Source organism: Solanum stenotomum, chromosome 2 (assembly GCF_019186545.1).
Source record: "Solanum stenotomum isolate F172 chromosome 2, ASM1918654v1, whole genome shotgun sequence".
Taxonomy (NCBI): domain Eukaryota; kingdom Viridiplantae; phylum Streptophyta; class Magnoliopsida; order Solanales; family Solanaceae; genus Solanum; species Solanum stenotomum.
In genome coordinates, this window is record NC_064283.1 from 63,918,583 (window position 1) to 63,935,188 (window position 16,606).

Consider the following 16,606-nt stretch of genomic DNA (forward strand, 5'->3'; position numbering starts at 1 on the left):
TAATTATCTTTTAAATGCATGCGAGAGATAGGTTTGCACGTACCAATGTGGTCCCTATTTCATTGAAAAATGTGGGCATATGTCGCTTATCGTACTAGTATGTGTTGAAGAATGAAAAAGGTTTTACATTGATGGTTAAAGAAGTATGCTAGTTTTTGGATTGAGTTAGATCAGAAGTTCGTTTTTTTATTACATGGCTATGGTATCAAAGCAAGACTTATCTCACCCGATGTTGGGCCCTCAATTAATTAAATTATGTACGCTCCAGATTTTTATTCCTGAGCGTGAGATGGTGTGTTGAAGAATAAAAAGAGAGAAGTATTGAAAACACTCTTGAATTGGCACAAATTATTAGTTTCATATTTCCGAACTATTGACAGCCTTAAAAATAACACTTTACTTGATTATACACCCCCGATTTGCAACAAGACATATCAAGAGGTCACAAACTCTTATAGGAGCATGGAGCTCTTAATTAAAAAATTCGAGAAAAGCATCGAAAACACCACTGAACTTGGCAAGAATTTAGGGGTGTATTTCACTCATGTTGCAAGATGGGGGTAAGTTGAAGTTTAGTTAATTAATCAAGTAAATAGGTGTTTTTAAGGCTGTCAATAATTCGAGAATGAAACTAATAATTCACGCCAAGTTTAAGGGTATTTTCAATACTTCTCTCAAATAGACGTCAATAGTTAATGAGATGAAGAATCTTTTATATGAACTTAAATAATTTCCGTCTCATAAACTAACATTTGGGGTTGAGTTACATATGTTCGAAATATATTTTTTTACACTGTACTGTCCTTTTCGTGGTGTACGATATATACTTGTTGGTTATGCTCCAAACATCCCACTTGATTAAATTTATTTGTATGTGTCATAACTCACAAGTTGGTGTTGACAAGACAAAATAATCACCAAAACCTTAAAAGAAATTAAATGGTTGGTGGATTGATTCAAGGCGTATCCAATGTATTGGATAGATTTTGGCTTAGGCTATATGTGTATAGATATATTTATGTTCGGAAATTTGTTAAATATGTATAAATAATTTATCCTAAACTTAATAAATTTAATGAAAATAGTAGAATTATGAATTTAAATTTGTAAAATTTAAATTCTAGACCTGTCTTGAAATCGTAAGTATAAGAGTTGTGAATGAATTGGTGGAGAACGACCAAGGGACGAGCCCAACAAATCATATTAAAAGTGGTTTATGTATTTATTTGCCTTCAATGTATACGATACATTTTTCTTTTCTCAAAATAATGACACATCAATATTTTTCCCATATTGAATTTTAATTTATGTGGCAATTTTTTTTTTTGACCTTGAACCAAATTATCAGTGGAATTGAATCTGTAAATCACCTTTAAAGCATAAACATGTAGATTCAAAAAATTAAACTCTAAATGAAGTAGATATATCGACGAAGCGGTACCTGCTTCTAGCCTCGAAAAAAGTATCTATATATATATCACATTTAAAGCATAAACATTGAAATTTAAAAAAATTACACTCCAAAATAAAATAGCTAGATATATCGACAAAGAGGTACCTGCTTCTAGCCTCGAAAAAAANTTTTAGACGAAATCGCTGCTATTTCGTCATTTTGTCAGAGGAAAATCGCTGCTGATTTTGCCCTTTTGGCTAGAATAAAAAGTGATGTGCCCTTTTGGAATTTTTGACAATTTTTTTTGCCCTTTAGGCTCCGGACTCCATTATATACATCATCATCATCATCAGTATTAATAAGAGGCTAGAAGCAGACAATCATATCGATCGATGATATTTTTTCAAATTTTAATATTTGTCTGCTTCTAGCCTCTTATTAATACTGATGATGATGATGATGTATATAATGGAGTCCGGAGCCTAAAGGGCAAAAAAAATTGTCAAAAATTCCAAAAGGGCACATCACTTTTTATTCTAGCCAAAAGGGCAAAATCAGCAGCGATTTTCCTCTGACAAAATGACGAAATAGCAGCGATTTCGTCTAAAAAAAAAATTTTAATTAAAAATCGCTGCCACAACAGCGATTTTGTAAAAAAAAAATAAAAAAATATTTTTTATTAAAAACGGCAGCGATTTTTTAAAATTTTGTTTTTATTATTATTATTAAAAAACGTTGCCATTGTAAAAGAAAAAAAAAATTGCTGTAGCAGCGATTTTAAGTCAGAATTTTTTTTTTCTTACACATCGCTGCAGGGGCAGCGTTTTTCATGCCGAGTGCTATTATTTTCATGCCTATTATTACTTATTAATAATATAAAAATGATAAACAAGACGACAGTATACTCAATAAAATTGTTGAAGCATGAGGAAAATTGAATTATATATCATAAATAATAATAAAAGAATATTAAATTAAAAAAAAGCTTTTTTTTTAAATTCTTAACCAAATTCGCTGCTATAGCAGCGATTTTGAAGAATTTTTTTTTTCTTTTTTGAGAAAATATGCAACGATTTTTATTTTTGTTTTGTCAGAAGCCCTTTTGGTTAATTTTTTTTTGATGTGCCGTTTTAGGTTTTTTAAAGAAAAAGCAGAGATCTTTAATTAAAAAAAATTACAAAATCGCAGTGATTTTTAATTAATTTTTTTTTATTTTTACAAAATCGTTGTTGTGGCAGTGATTTTTAATAAAAATAATTTATTTATTTTTTTACAAAATCGCTGCTGTGGCAGCGATTTTTAATAAAAAATATTTTATTTTTTATTTTTACAAAATCGCTGCCGACAGCGATTTTTAATTAAAAAAAATTTAGACGAAATCGATGCTATTTCATCATTTTGTCAGAGGAAAATCGCTACTGACGCAACGATTTTGCCCTTTTGGCTAGAATAAAAAGTGATGTGCCCTTTTGAAATTTTTGACAATTTTTTTTGCCCTTTAGGCTCCGGACTCGTATATAATGTATATATATGTCGTATGGTTGTCTGCTACTCCCTCCGTCCACAATTGTTTGTCAGGGTAAGGTCATGCACATCCCTCAAGGAAAATTTAATACAAGATGTAATTTGACTAATATAACTCTACTATATCAAGAATACCAGAAGTCCACATAACTTTTCCATTGAACTACACAATCATTAAGGGCAGAATTGGAAAAAAGTGACTAATTATTTCTTGATTGTTTAAATTGACAATTAATCGTGGACATCTATTTTTAGTATACCTGCCAAACAATTGTGGACGGAGGGAGTACATTTTTATAAATTTGGTTGTGTAGCTGTCTTGTGGCCTGCGTGATTTATGAATATTCAAAGTTATTTTTATAGCAATAAATGAAGCCTAATTAATAAAGTGGGGACTATTTAGCTTACGTCCCTATCGGTAGACTTTCAAAAAAAACGTACACGTTCCGTAGAAATGACAATAGGGCGGGGTAGGTTTAAGGCTAGACAAAATGAAACGGGCATAAGGCGAGTTCTAAAATATCTTTCAAAAATAATGTGAAGGCAGATCGGAATTTTTTAAAAATAAAAATTCTAAAAATACAATTGAAATGTAATTATAGCTCAACTAATGTGCAAATTATATACAATTGAAATCTTCTTCTAATTTTAGAAAAATAAATCTTTTCTAAGAAGAATGTAAAATTGTTTTATTTGGGTGTTGTGTGAGGATTGACTAGGATTTTAATTAGTGTATATTATAGAGATGATTATTTGATTCTGATTCTTGTTTCTTAACTAGGTTTAAGTATGTACCTTTTTTCTTGATTTTGTTTGGGTATTTTGAACTTTGTTCCTGCGTGATTATATATGGTCATATTTTATTATGAAATTTGAAAAAAGAATAATTTATTTTTAAAGTAAAAAATGATATTTGAAAATAACGATAATTGTGTTTGGCCATAAATATAAATTAAAATTATTTTTTTATTTTTTATAAATAATTTGGAGTGAAAAAAAAAGGAGTGAAAACACATCAGATTATGCGGAGTGAGGCAGGACAGATTAATGTTTTTACATAATTACAAGTAATTGTTGGTAATAAATAATATTACGAAACCGCAATATATATATTGGACCAGCTTAAAAATACACTAATAGTGTAAAAATATTTGACACATTTTATGAGAACTCAGACGTTAGATCGCTATCGCGTACGTGATTATAATATATTATTATTATTATTATTATTATTATTATTTGGAATCTAATATCATTTTCTGTATCATAGCATTCAACTCTTCCTCTGTCATATGATCTTTGCTTTGTGAATGACTGAAAAAACTCCTTGTTCTCTTTCTCTAACTCCTTCCACACTGCAACATATAAATGGACAATATTATGATCAGAAGTGGATTTACGATTTGAAGTTATGTAAAATATATAGTTTAGCGAAAAGAACATGAGTTCATGTGCACGGTAATATAGGCTATATATCCGTTCCTCTAGTATCAGGGTGTATCATGGTGAGGTTCAAAATTTGAAATTTATGAATTTTAGATTCTAATCCTTTAAATTATCAGATTCTGAATTTATAATATTTATGTATATATATATATATATAAAATAAATTTTCTAAAAAAAATACAAATTTTGAGTATAAGTTAGCTACTATTTGATACTAGTACACCAAGGGTGGAACCAAGGGTTCATGATCCGAATTCCCATTGAAATTGTACAGGATATGTATATTATGTTTGATCTTCTTGAATTCTTTGTTTATTTATTTATATGAATCTCTTTAGTGAAAATTTCGATTATCTAAATACTGATGATGAAATCAATAGTAAATATTGAGAGGTGATTCAGGTAAATTTAAAGTCAGTGGGGTCAGCGCGATTGATAATTAATGTGTTAGGGTTTTGCCCTAATTTTCTTACCATAATTTAAGATTTATTTTTCCTTAAAGAAAAGACAAAACATTACCATAAATGTTTTTACTTTTCTTGAAAGGAAAATATAATATTCTTTCGTATTTGGTTTATTCTCTCATTTTAGGACTCTTTTTCTAGTAGGAAGGTTTTAGGACTCTATAAATATAGGTTTGTTTCTTCTAACACAAACACAATAGAATTCACAATGTAGACGTTTAAGAGTCTTGTTTATGGGGAGATTTTCTCTCTACAGTTTTTATGTTTTTTATTAGTTTTTAATTATGTAGACCAATGGTCATATCAAATAATAATATTATATCCTTTAGTATAGTTTTATGTGTCGTCTAATTTATCAATCATATTATGTGCAATTGTAAGCTTCCGCATGACGCCCTAATCACCCTTCATAACCCAACAAGTGGTATCAGAGCACATGGTTTAAAGATCTGGTGGTCCTATGGTTCAATGAGGTTGAAGAAAGGCTCAAGATAGTTTCAAATCAATTTGTAATCAACGTGATAATAATGAAGATTTTTGTGCTACTACATGTGGAGAAAAAATTCAAATATATTTTCAACAGTATCTTGCTGCTCCATCGTTTAAAACAAAATCAATTTTCAACTCATGCTTATTTTAGAGCATGGGCTCCAACTTTCAACCCCTGCAAACTTTAATGCTCGGGCTCCACATTTAACTCATGTATATTTACTTCTAACGCATGAGCTCCACTTTTAATTCATTCGTCTTATTTTTAACACATGAGCTCCACTTTCAACTCATGCATATTACTTTTAACGCATGAGTTCCACTTTCAACCCTGTTCATTACTTTTAACACAGGACTCCAGTTTTTAACCCATATCAATTTTAAATCATGGTAAGCAATAGTGATACATGAAGATTTTGTGAAGAACAAGATTATCAAGCATATGAAGAAGACAGATCAAGTTTTGTCAAGAAAATTCAGCCAAAAGGGGAGATTTGTTAGGGTTTTGCCCTAATTTTCTTACCATAATTTAAGATTTATTTTTCCTTAAAGAAAAGACAAAACATTACCATAAATGTTTTTACTTTTCTTGAAAGGAAAATATAATATTCTTTCGTATTTGGTTTATTCTCTCCTTTTAGGACTCTTTTTCTAGTAGGAAAGGTTTTAGGACTCTATAAATATAGGTTTGTTTCTTCTAACACAAACACAATAGAATCCACAATGTAGACGTTTAAGAGTCTTGTTTATGATTCTCTCTGCAGTTTTTATGTTTTTTATTAGTTTTTAATTATGTAGACCAATGGTCATATCAAATAATAATATTATATCCTTTAGTATAGTTTTATGTGTCGTCTAATTTATCAACCATATTATGTGCAATTGTAAGCTTCCGCATGACGCCCTAATCACCCTTCATAACCCAACATAATGTGTATGTGATTTACAACCTTCAAACTGAAATTTGCATGCATAAGATAATTAATGAATACCATATTAATTATTTAACTACTTATAATAATAGGCTATTTCCTTTATTTTAATTAATCTGATCGTGTAAAAATATTATACATCTTTAGTATATATAACTTAAACTTTAATAAAATTTAAAAGAGAAAAAATTAACCAGTAGCAGTGATTACAGGTTTGATGTTTGCATGCTTGGATAGTGCCTCCATGCACTCTTCTTTTGACATTTTGTAAATCAAGCACTTTTCTATTAGGTGCTGCACCTAAATTAGGGCTAACATGTTAGTAAGCAATATATATATTAGAAGCATAGAGAATAAACAATTATTTATCTTAATTTGCAGTTTTGATCATATGATTACGTGATGGAATGGATAAGATCTGATTTATCCATCCTTATTAACCAGAGATTTCGAATTTAAATTTTAAGAATGACAAAAAAACTTAATGGCTAGGGAGCACGAATAGGCATTAAACGGTGTACATCCAAATTGGTTGGTAGGAGTAGATCTATAGCAGTAGTAGTATAAATATGGGTTCATTTGAACCCGTAATTTTTACTCTAAACATCGAAGTTGTTGGATATATTGAACCGTGAACTCAAAACTCACACAAGCTAAGGTATGATGAGTTTAGTGGTCAAAACCTGAGCAATGAAATCACAAAGTTAAAATTTTCAAGTCTGTCACGTTAGTTGGACTCCCAAAGCAAATATTGAATATTGAATAAATGAGATATTAAAAAAACAAAAACGAACTCCACTATATTAGTTGGAATCTCAAAACAAATATTGAACAATACTGAGTAAATGAGAATTCGAAAAAATTAAAAACAACCAAGAATATATTTTTGATTGATATGATAGTGCTATAAATAGCACAAGTTCTTTGAATACTATATATATATATATATATATATATATATACACACACTCATCGATCACAAAACAAATAATGAGTGGACCATAGATATTTTAATTTACCATGTGGATATATGAAGCAAATGAATGATCGTTACTCATAAATAATGAGTGGACCATAGATATTTTAATTTACCATGTGGATATATGAAGCAAATGAATGATCGTTACTCATAGAGCTGTCAATATGGGCTGGCCCACCTCATTCGGGCTAATCTATACAGGCTTTGCAATTTGACTGGTCAGGTCGGGCTAGCCCATTTTTTATGTGGGCCAAAAAGTGGTCGGTCCAGCCCACAAATGTGGGTTACAGGCTTTGCCGGACAACCCTTTTTTCTTAGAAGTATATATATTTTTATAATTTTTTAAATTAAATTATAATTTAAAAATATTATCATAAATATCGACAAGACAATATTACATGAGGTTAGTGTTACTACTTGTTAATCAAATACACAAATATAATTATCTATTTATTAAGTTTGATTTCAAGTAAAAACATAAATAGCTAAATTGAAATATTAACCTAATTGTTTTTCAATGATCATAATAAAACACAAAAACTATGATAATATTCCATAAGCTATGGCCTATGTAGTGATTCCCTAGAAATTTTAGGAATTTTTTATTTTATGTAGTACATATTTTATAAACATAATTTGTATTTAAATTGTAATATTTCAAACTTTAAACATATTTTGAGTGTAGACTCTTGTTCTTTTAAATACTCTATTTTGTTTTTATTTTTTAATTAATTTTTATCTATGGAAAATTGTATGAAATAGCAAACTATTAATTCAAATTAAATGTTATAGCCATAGTTTATTTTAATTGTAATTCGCAGCAAACATCCCCTTTTTTTGCCATCTGATTTGGTATACAATTTATCATTTTATACATTTCGGTATGAAATGTATAAAATGTGTTTGTGTTTGTGTTTGTGTTTGTGTTTGTATAAAGCGAGAGAAAAGTGTATATACAAATACAAATACACATATTTTCGTCTTATACACTTACAATTATACAAATTACAATGTATAAATGAATTTATACAAAACTGAACAATTTGTATAAAATTGAATGTTTGTAGCGAATTATATAAATCAAAAGCTCCATAACAAACATAAAATTTATTATGGAGCGCAATTATGCAAACTATAGCTATAACATACAAATATGATTTTTATGTTTACTATATGTGAAAGTTGTTCATTTTTATTTGGCCCACGGGCCGGCCCTATCCATATTTCTCAAGCCCCACAAATCGACAGACTTATTCAGGCCAGACTAAAAACTCTTTTCTTAAATGAACTCTCAAAATTGTAGTCCAACCCTATCAAATCACGGGTTAGGCCAAATCGGCCCAACGGGCCTAGCCCATATTAACGGCTCTAGTTACTCGTGATATAAATTTACTATATCTACTCTTAATGATCACCAACACAAGCTATACCTAGATCAATATTACAAAATATTAGAAAATACTCGTCTCGTCAATTCTTTTAATGATCACCAACAGAAGCTATACCTATATCAATATTGTAAAATATTACAGAATATTCGTTTAGTCGATTCTTCCTCTTTCATTTATCTTAGACATATAGTGAGTGAGTGAATAAATAAATAAAAATTAGACTTTATAATAGTGTAGAATAATAGAATTAGAGTGGGTAAGACCAACTCCAACCCACCTCTATTTTACTCTCTATTCTCTATATTTGGAGAGTAAAATAGAGAACGGACACTCCAATCCATCTCCATATCACTCTCTATTCTTCATATATAGAGAGGTGAATATTAGGGCATCTCCAACCCAATCCTCTATTTTACTCTCCAAATATAGAGTTCTCTATTTTTTCAGACAATCAACTCCAACCCAATTCTCTATTTTACTCTCTAAAAAGGAATCTTTTTCTCTCTCCTCAATTTTATATTATTATTTCTATTTCATTCTTATTTTCTTATTTCATATTATAAATCCTTTATTTCTTTTTTTCCAAATAATTACTTTATATAATTTTTAACGTGATATAAAATTATTTTTTATTCTAAATTTTTAAATAACATAAATTGCAAGAAAATATAATATAATACATAAATTAGGGGACAAATTCAAATAAAAGTGACATACAATTACATAAACACTCAATTTTCAAAATTATTACGTTGCTCCCATAAATGCTCTATTAATGCATTACGGAGTTCAAAATGAGCATTTTTGTCCTTAATTTTTTTATGTCTAGCTAAAAATTGTTCAAACCGGAGATTTTCATCTACCACCATTTCAATAGTTGGAGTTGGAGCCTCTATGGCATCTTGAATTGGTGCATTAAGATCACGTTCATCCTCAATTATCATGTTGTGCAGTATAATACATGTAGTCATTATATCATGTAGCACTTCCTTTCTCCAAAAACGTGACGGTCCTGCAATAATTGCAAAACGTGATTGCAAAACTCCGAATGCACGTTCAACATCTTTTCGGCACGATTCTTGTTTCATCGCGAAATATTTCTTTTGTTGGGAATGAGGATCACGAATAGTTTGAACAATTGTAGACCATTTAGGATATATACCATCAGCTAAATAATAACCCATATCGTATTCTTTTCCTTGAATAACATAATGGGCGGGAGGCGCAATACCGCTAGCAAGATTGGAAAATAAATGTGATGACTCTAAAACATTAATATCGTTATTGGTGCCAGGCAAACCAAAATAAGCATGCCATATCCAAAGGTCATAATCAGCAACAGCTTCAAGAATAATTGTTGGTGATCCACTACGACCTGCGTATTGCCCAGCCCATGCCGTTGGACAATTTTTCCATTTCCAGTGCATGCAATCTAGACTACCTAACATTCCTGGGAAACCACGTTGCTCACCAATGTGTAGAAGCCTCGCAACATCGTTAGGTGTTGGTGATCTCAAATATCGCTCACCAAAAACCTCTACAATAGCTCGACAAAATCTCTTCATACTTTCAATCGTAGTTGACTCTCCAATTTTCACGTATTCGTCAGTGGCATCCGCTGGCAAACCATATGCCAACATTCTAAACACAGCAGTAATTTTTTGCAAAGTAGATAATCCAAATCTACCTAGTGCATCAATGCGTTGTTCAAAGTACGTGTCGTGATCTTTAATTGCATCAACGATACGAAGAAACAAATTGCGGGACATTCTATAACGACGGCGAAATATTGCATCATTAAAGCGTGGTGTGGCTGAAAAATAATCACGAAATAAATTATCATCTGCCGCCTCACGATCACGATTGATTACCACATGACCTGGAATGGAGCCACCTATGAAAACTTCATTAGTATGGTTTTGTAGAACTTGTTGGAACATGTAGTTGTTCATACGTAGTTGATTTATTAAATTATCATGGTGTTCTGTACTAGGAAAAAAATCCAAATCTAACGAAGATGATGACGAAGAAGAAAAATCTTCATCATTATTATTAGAACAATCTCCAAGATTGAAATTCATTTTCAAAGGACAAACCAAATTACTTTAATATGTTTTGAAATGAAATGAATGTGCAGACTTCAAGTGGTAAATGGTATTCATTATATAATATGTAATGTTTTATCTAAAAAATATTAAATGTACTGATGAGAATCTCATCCAACCGTTTATAATAAGATGAAATCCATCTAATGGTGAATATGAAGATTACATTCTATCTTAATACGGTAAAATCTTATCCACACGGTGTATACATTAAACGAATACAATTTTTATTGTTACGTAATAAAGTAAAACACGAGTTAATTAATTAAAATTGCGTAAAATGAATTATTAATTCAAACACATGAGATGCATGTATTAGATTGTTGTATACATTATGTGCGGATAAATTTTACTCGATTAATATCTACATATAATTTTTTTTATCTAAAATAACTTTGAGATAACTATGAGAATCTCATCCTACGGTTAAAAATATGGTGAAATTCATCCAATAGTAAAAATCAAAATTACATTCTATCCTATTTATCTACATGCAATTTTATTTTATCTAGAAGTAATTTTTTGAGATAAGGATGAAAATCTCATCCTATGGTTAAAAATATAGTGAAATCCATCCCATGGTGAAAATGAAGATTACACTATCCAATTAATATTTATAGATAATTTTTACTTATCTAAAAAAAAATTTGAGATAAGGATGAAAATCTCATCCAATGGTTAAAAATAAAGTGAAATCCATCCCATGGTAAAAAGCAAAACTTACGTTCTATATGTATAATATTATGTTATGTATTGTATTGTTATCTTGTATTTAAATTATTATGTTATGTATTGTATTGTTATCTTGTATTTAAATTATCATATCATGTATTGTATTTTTAAATTAAATTTTTTCATCTTGCCATTTTAAATTTGCGTATTCTTTATAATGAAAATTAATAATAAAATAAAATTTTATTATTCACGAAAATTAGAAAAAAAAATTAAAATACTATTAATTTGAAATTAAAATAGTATATATTAAATAATGTTTTTAAAAAATATTATGTTACATTTAAAAAAGAATTATGAATATTAGATATTTAATTAATGGAATTATATGAAAAATAATATGTTAACTACAAAATAATAGAAAATAATAATAAAATAATGAAAAAGTGAAATAGAGAGGTGAATAGTAGTTCTCCAAATTTGGAGAACTACTATTCACCTCTCTATAAATGGAGAATAGAGAGTAATTTAGAGGGTGGTTGGAGAGCCCTTTCTCTATTTTACTCTCCAAATATAGAGAATGGAGAGTAAAATAGAGTGGGGTTGGAGATGGTCTTAGTTCTCCAAATTTGGAGAACTACTATTCACATTCTCTATTTCACTTATTGATTATTTTATTATTATTTCTATTACTTCTAATTAACATATTATTTTACATATAATGTCATTAATTAAATATCTAATATTCACAATTCTTTTTAAATGTAATATAATATTTTAAAATATATATTATTTAATATATACTACTTTCATCCCGAATTAATAGTATTTTAATTTTTTCTAATTTTCATCAATAATATAATTTGATTTTACTATTAATTTTCACTATAAAGAATACCCAAAATTAAAATGATAAGATGAAAATTTTAGTTTGAAAATACAATACATAATATGATAATTTAAATACAAGATAACAATACAATCCATAACACAATAATTTAAATACAAGATAAATTACAATACAATACATAACATAATAATTAATTCGCGATAACAAAGCAAGAATCATGCCGAAAAGATGTTGAACGTGCATTTGGAGTTTTGCAATCACGTTTTACAATTATTGCAAGACCGTCACGTTTTTGGAGAAAGGAAGTGCTACATGATATAATGACTACATGTATTATACTGTACAACATGATAATTGAGGATGAACGTGATCCTAATGCACCAATTCAAGATGGCGTAGAGGCTCCAACTCCAACGACAGAAATGGTGGTAGATAAAAATCTCCGATTTGAACAATTTTTAGCTAGATATAAGAAAATTTAAGGACAAAAATGCTCATTTTGAACTCCTTAATGCATTAATAGAGTATTTATGGGCGCAACGTAATAATTTCAAAAATTGAGTATTTATGTAATTATATTTCACGTTTATTTGAATTTGTCCATTAATTTGTATAATATATAATATTTTCTTGCAATTTATGTTATTTAAAAATTTAGAATAAAATATAATTTTATATTAAATAAAAATTTTGAAAAAAATAAAATTTTATATCACATGATAATTATATAAAGTAATTATTGGGGAAAAAATAAAGGATTTATATATGAAATAAGAAAATAAAAATGAAATAGAAATAATAATATAATATTGAGGAGAGAGAAAAAGATTCTTTTTAAAAAGTAAAATAGAGAATTAGGTTGAAATTAGTTGTCTGAAAAAATAAAAAATTATATATTTAAATTTTAGAGAGTAAAATAGAGTGTAGGGTTGGTGATGCCTAAGGTGACCCATGTGAGAGATAAATAATAAATGGTGGAGAGGGGATTAGAGTAGATTTTGTATATGTGAATATTATCTACCCCACCATGTGATAAGTGGGTCCAATAATGCCATTTAGATCAATCATCATCAATAACCCAAAAATGAACAAATACCTTTATATGTGTCATTCTCCTATTGTACTAAATTATCTACTCACAGTTTGCAAACCACTCAAATTTCGACGCGTGTGTGTCTGAATGATCAAATATACCTGACTTTATTAGTCATTTTTCTAAACTTGTTCATGCATGATGTTGTTTGGAAATATGTGATTACTTATCACCTACTAACTTTTTTTGTAAGTAGTGTTTTAGTTTGTTGTCACAACTCAACTAATTGTCCAATTTTAGTTAGTTTCCTAGGGCTAGTGGTTCCCAATATGCTTTAAGTCCAAAAACTTGGCAACTAAAAGTGTGATTCTAGTTGGTGAATATACAACATTAACTTTCGGTCGGTGAATATACCACAAATTATAATAAATAAATTATTGTCGAAAAATAAAATGACATAAATAAATTAATAAATATTCAGGCTGATGCACCAATATTTCACTCTCTTTAAGGAGATTCAAAGTCAACATCGGGTATAATCTACACCAATTTCACAATATATCTCTTGACCTATCCCTTAATTTATAAAATTATGATCACTATACATTGTATTATGCTCTTTTCGTTTCAAAATATTCATTATATTTCACTTCCCGAGAGTTAATTTCTGAAACAAGAAAATATCATTCATATATAATACTAACATTAATCAGAATGTTTAACCATGCCATTACAATCAAGTACATCAAGTGAAGAATCACAAAAACAGAAAACCAAACATAGTGAAAATTAAATGAAAACACTTAGTTTTTAAGGGGTAATGTACACAGTGAAGTGTGTAATTGTTTCAAGACCATCAGTTGTATGTTGATCAACATGAGGCATAGTCTCAATTGTTGCATATCCTTTGGCATTTTCATATTTTCCAGTACCTCCAATGATTGCAATGTGTGAAATTGGTGTCGCGGTCCTATGGATTCCAAAAAAGCTAATAGTGTCATCAACTTCATGTCCATGTTCACCATGGAACAGAGTTGTTAATGCTAGTGTATGGCTCGTCCCATCGGACGAGCTTGTTAGGTAAAACCCCTGTGCTCTACCAAGAATTGATGATCCCAATTCTTGTCCTTCTGATATTTCGTTGTCCACGACAGTTATGGATCCAAACATGAGTTGTTGAAGGGTAATACCACTGGGAAGTTGCCCTGCTGTGACAAATGGTTGGTTGTCACCGGTATTGACAATGTCGTTGTTGCCTGTGTTTTGTAAGACGGTGTTGGGCTGTTGTTGTCCGTTTAGGCCTGCTAGGAAAGGGTAGTTGTTGTTGTTGACAATGTCGTTGATGTTGTTTAGGGGAACTCCACCGTCTAGTGGGAAGACGTTGTTGTTGGCCTTGGTGAAAGGTAAGTTGTTAGCGTCAGTGCTAGCTACGATGCCTGTGACTACTCTCCCCGAAGGGTGTGTACCACCAAGGATGTCATGCATGAAGAATGAAAATTTAGAGTGGTCCAAAGCCACTGTGGCACCAGATGCTGTTGTAGCTCCTGGTGCCACATTGGTAGCAGGTGCTGCTGCTCCAGTGTCTGCTGCCACTGGAGTAGCAGGGGCTACAGGTGCTGCTGCTCCAGTGTCTGTTGCCACTGGAGCAACAGAGACTACAGGGGCTGCTGCTCCAGTGTCTGTTGCCACTGGAGCAGCAGGAGCTACATCAGGCTCAGGTTCAGCTGGCAAATCAGCTGTAGGAGCTATTGGAACAGTAGGGGCTGGCTCAGGAGAATCATCATCTATAGGTGCTACGTTCGAATCAGGAGTGGTGACTGTGGCTGGGAAGTGGCCACTTGGCAATGAGGATACCGGGGCCACCACCACAGGAGCCACAACGGGTTCATCTGAACTCACTTCGTCAAGAATTCTTGCTGAATTAGCATAGTTAAATGAGAGGGCTAATAGCAAAATGCAAAAAGTGGCTTTGAAGGTTTTAGACCAAAATTGAGTAAATTTGACCATTTTTTTTTCTTGTTGCTATGATGATTGATGAGATGAAACAAATTAAGAATTTAATTAGCAGAATGTTTTGTTGATGAGAAAAGAGTTTAGGCTAATTGAGTATATATATGTTTATTTCCTATTAAGTGGAGCTGATGAAATGGTTTAGTTACAAAACACAAAATTAATTTAAAAAGTTTAAAGGCATTTGTTTTGTTGAACCTACCCTGTTAATGTTTTTAATTGATCATAGAATACTTGTTATAAAATCCCGAGGAATTTGTATTAGTGTTTTAAAATGTTTCAATTGCTAGTAAAGAAGGGACTAGTAATTGGAAAAAAAATCAACTCGTTCCCAGATGTTTATATCAAATCATATTATACTTTGTGATAGTTAATTATGAATTTAAGTGATAAATACATTAATTTGATGTAAATATTGAGCACCAGTATGTTTAATAATATGAAAAGGTACAAGTACTGGTTAGTATGAGTTGGTCCAGGCTTGGAGTTGTTAATGGCTTAATGAAGTGGTTTACTTGTGGATTTGCCTAACAAATACACAATAATGAATCTTATATTAGTTAATCATTGTCTCTAAAAGAAGCATTTTTAATTCAAAGAAATATTTAATTTAACTGTATGAATTTGGAGTTTTCATAATTCAAAGAAATATTTATGTAACTTTTATCTTCCATGTGTGCTTCTTAAGTCTTTTGACATATGTCATCATTTTTAATTTTGTACAACTCCGTTATGTTACTTTAGCAAAAATCATGATCATTAAAAAATAAATAATATAGTGTGTACGTAGTTTATTAAATTATCTTTATTTAATAAATGTCTTTTGAAAATTTGAACACTTTTAAGTAGATTGCGTATAACTTGTAAGTATATAATTGAAAAAAACATATAATTTTTACCATGAATTTCTAAAATGCCCAAAATTAAACACTTATTTTGAAACGAAGAAATAACATAACACACATCCATCTTAGCATCTACGACACTCATCTTGCTCATGTGTTGAATTTTAACAACCTATCATTTATTCTCACATAACATTATTGGTTTTATAATTGTTCTATTAAGACTCATATTTTACATTTTGGTATATATGTGTAACACTAACATTTTAATCTACCGTTATATCCGCATAGAATAACTAGCATAAAAGTCAATTTAGATACCACAATCCCATCTAATTTCACCTCACCTTCACTATTTTTGTACTAATTTATTTCTCTACAATATCTCTTAGTATAATTAAATAATTTAATAAGCAAAGCTAGAAGACATTTAGAGCCCATTTGGATTGACTTAAAAAAGTACTAGCTTTTAA

At 29.9% G+C, this 16,606-nt stretch overlaps 2 protein-coding genes and 1 pseudogene across 2 annotated transcripts; all 3 read right to left on the reverse strand.

Moving 5' to 3' along the window:
• Positions 1 to 4,152: 4,152 nt before the first annotated feature.
• Positions 4,153 to 7,306, reverse strand: LOC125856195 (uncharacterized; annotated as a pseudogene).
• Positions 7,307 to 9,283: 1,977 nt separating this feature from the next.
• LOC125854630 (protein ALP1-like) lies at positions 9,284 to 10,747 on the reverse strand. Its single transcript, XM_049534217.1, has one exon. It carries the CDS (start codon positions 10,697 to 10,699, stop codon positions 9,350 to 9,352), a length of 1,350 nt encoding a protein of 449 aa, XP_049390174.1. The 5' UTR covers positions 10,700 to 10,747; the 3' UTR covers positions 9,284 to 9,349.
• A 3,156-nt stretch (positions 10,748 to 13,903) lies between these two features.
• LOC125854632 (dirigent protein 24-like) lies at positions 13,904 to 15,354 on the reverse strand. Its single transcript, XM_049534219.1, has one exon. It carries the CDS (start codon positions 15,283 to 15,285, stop codon positions 14,089 to 14,091), a length of 1,197 nt encoding a protein of 398 aa, XP_049390176.1. The 5' UTR covers positions 15,286 to 15,354; the 3' UTR covers positions 13,904 to 14,088.
• Positions 15,355 to 16,606: the final 1,252 nt, after the last annotated feature.

Bases quoted from the DNA above. Each gene is read 5' to 3' on its own strand.
- LOC125854630 (XM_049534217.1), bottom strand. From the start codon at position 10,699: ATGAATTTCAATCTTGGAGATTGTTCTAATAATAATGATGAAGATTTT.
- LOC125854632 (XM_049534219.1), bottom strand. From the start codon at position 15,285: ATGGTCAAATTTACTCAATTTTGGTCTAAAACCTTCAAAGCCACTTTT.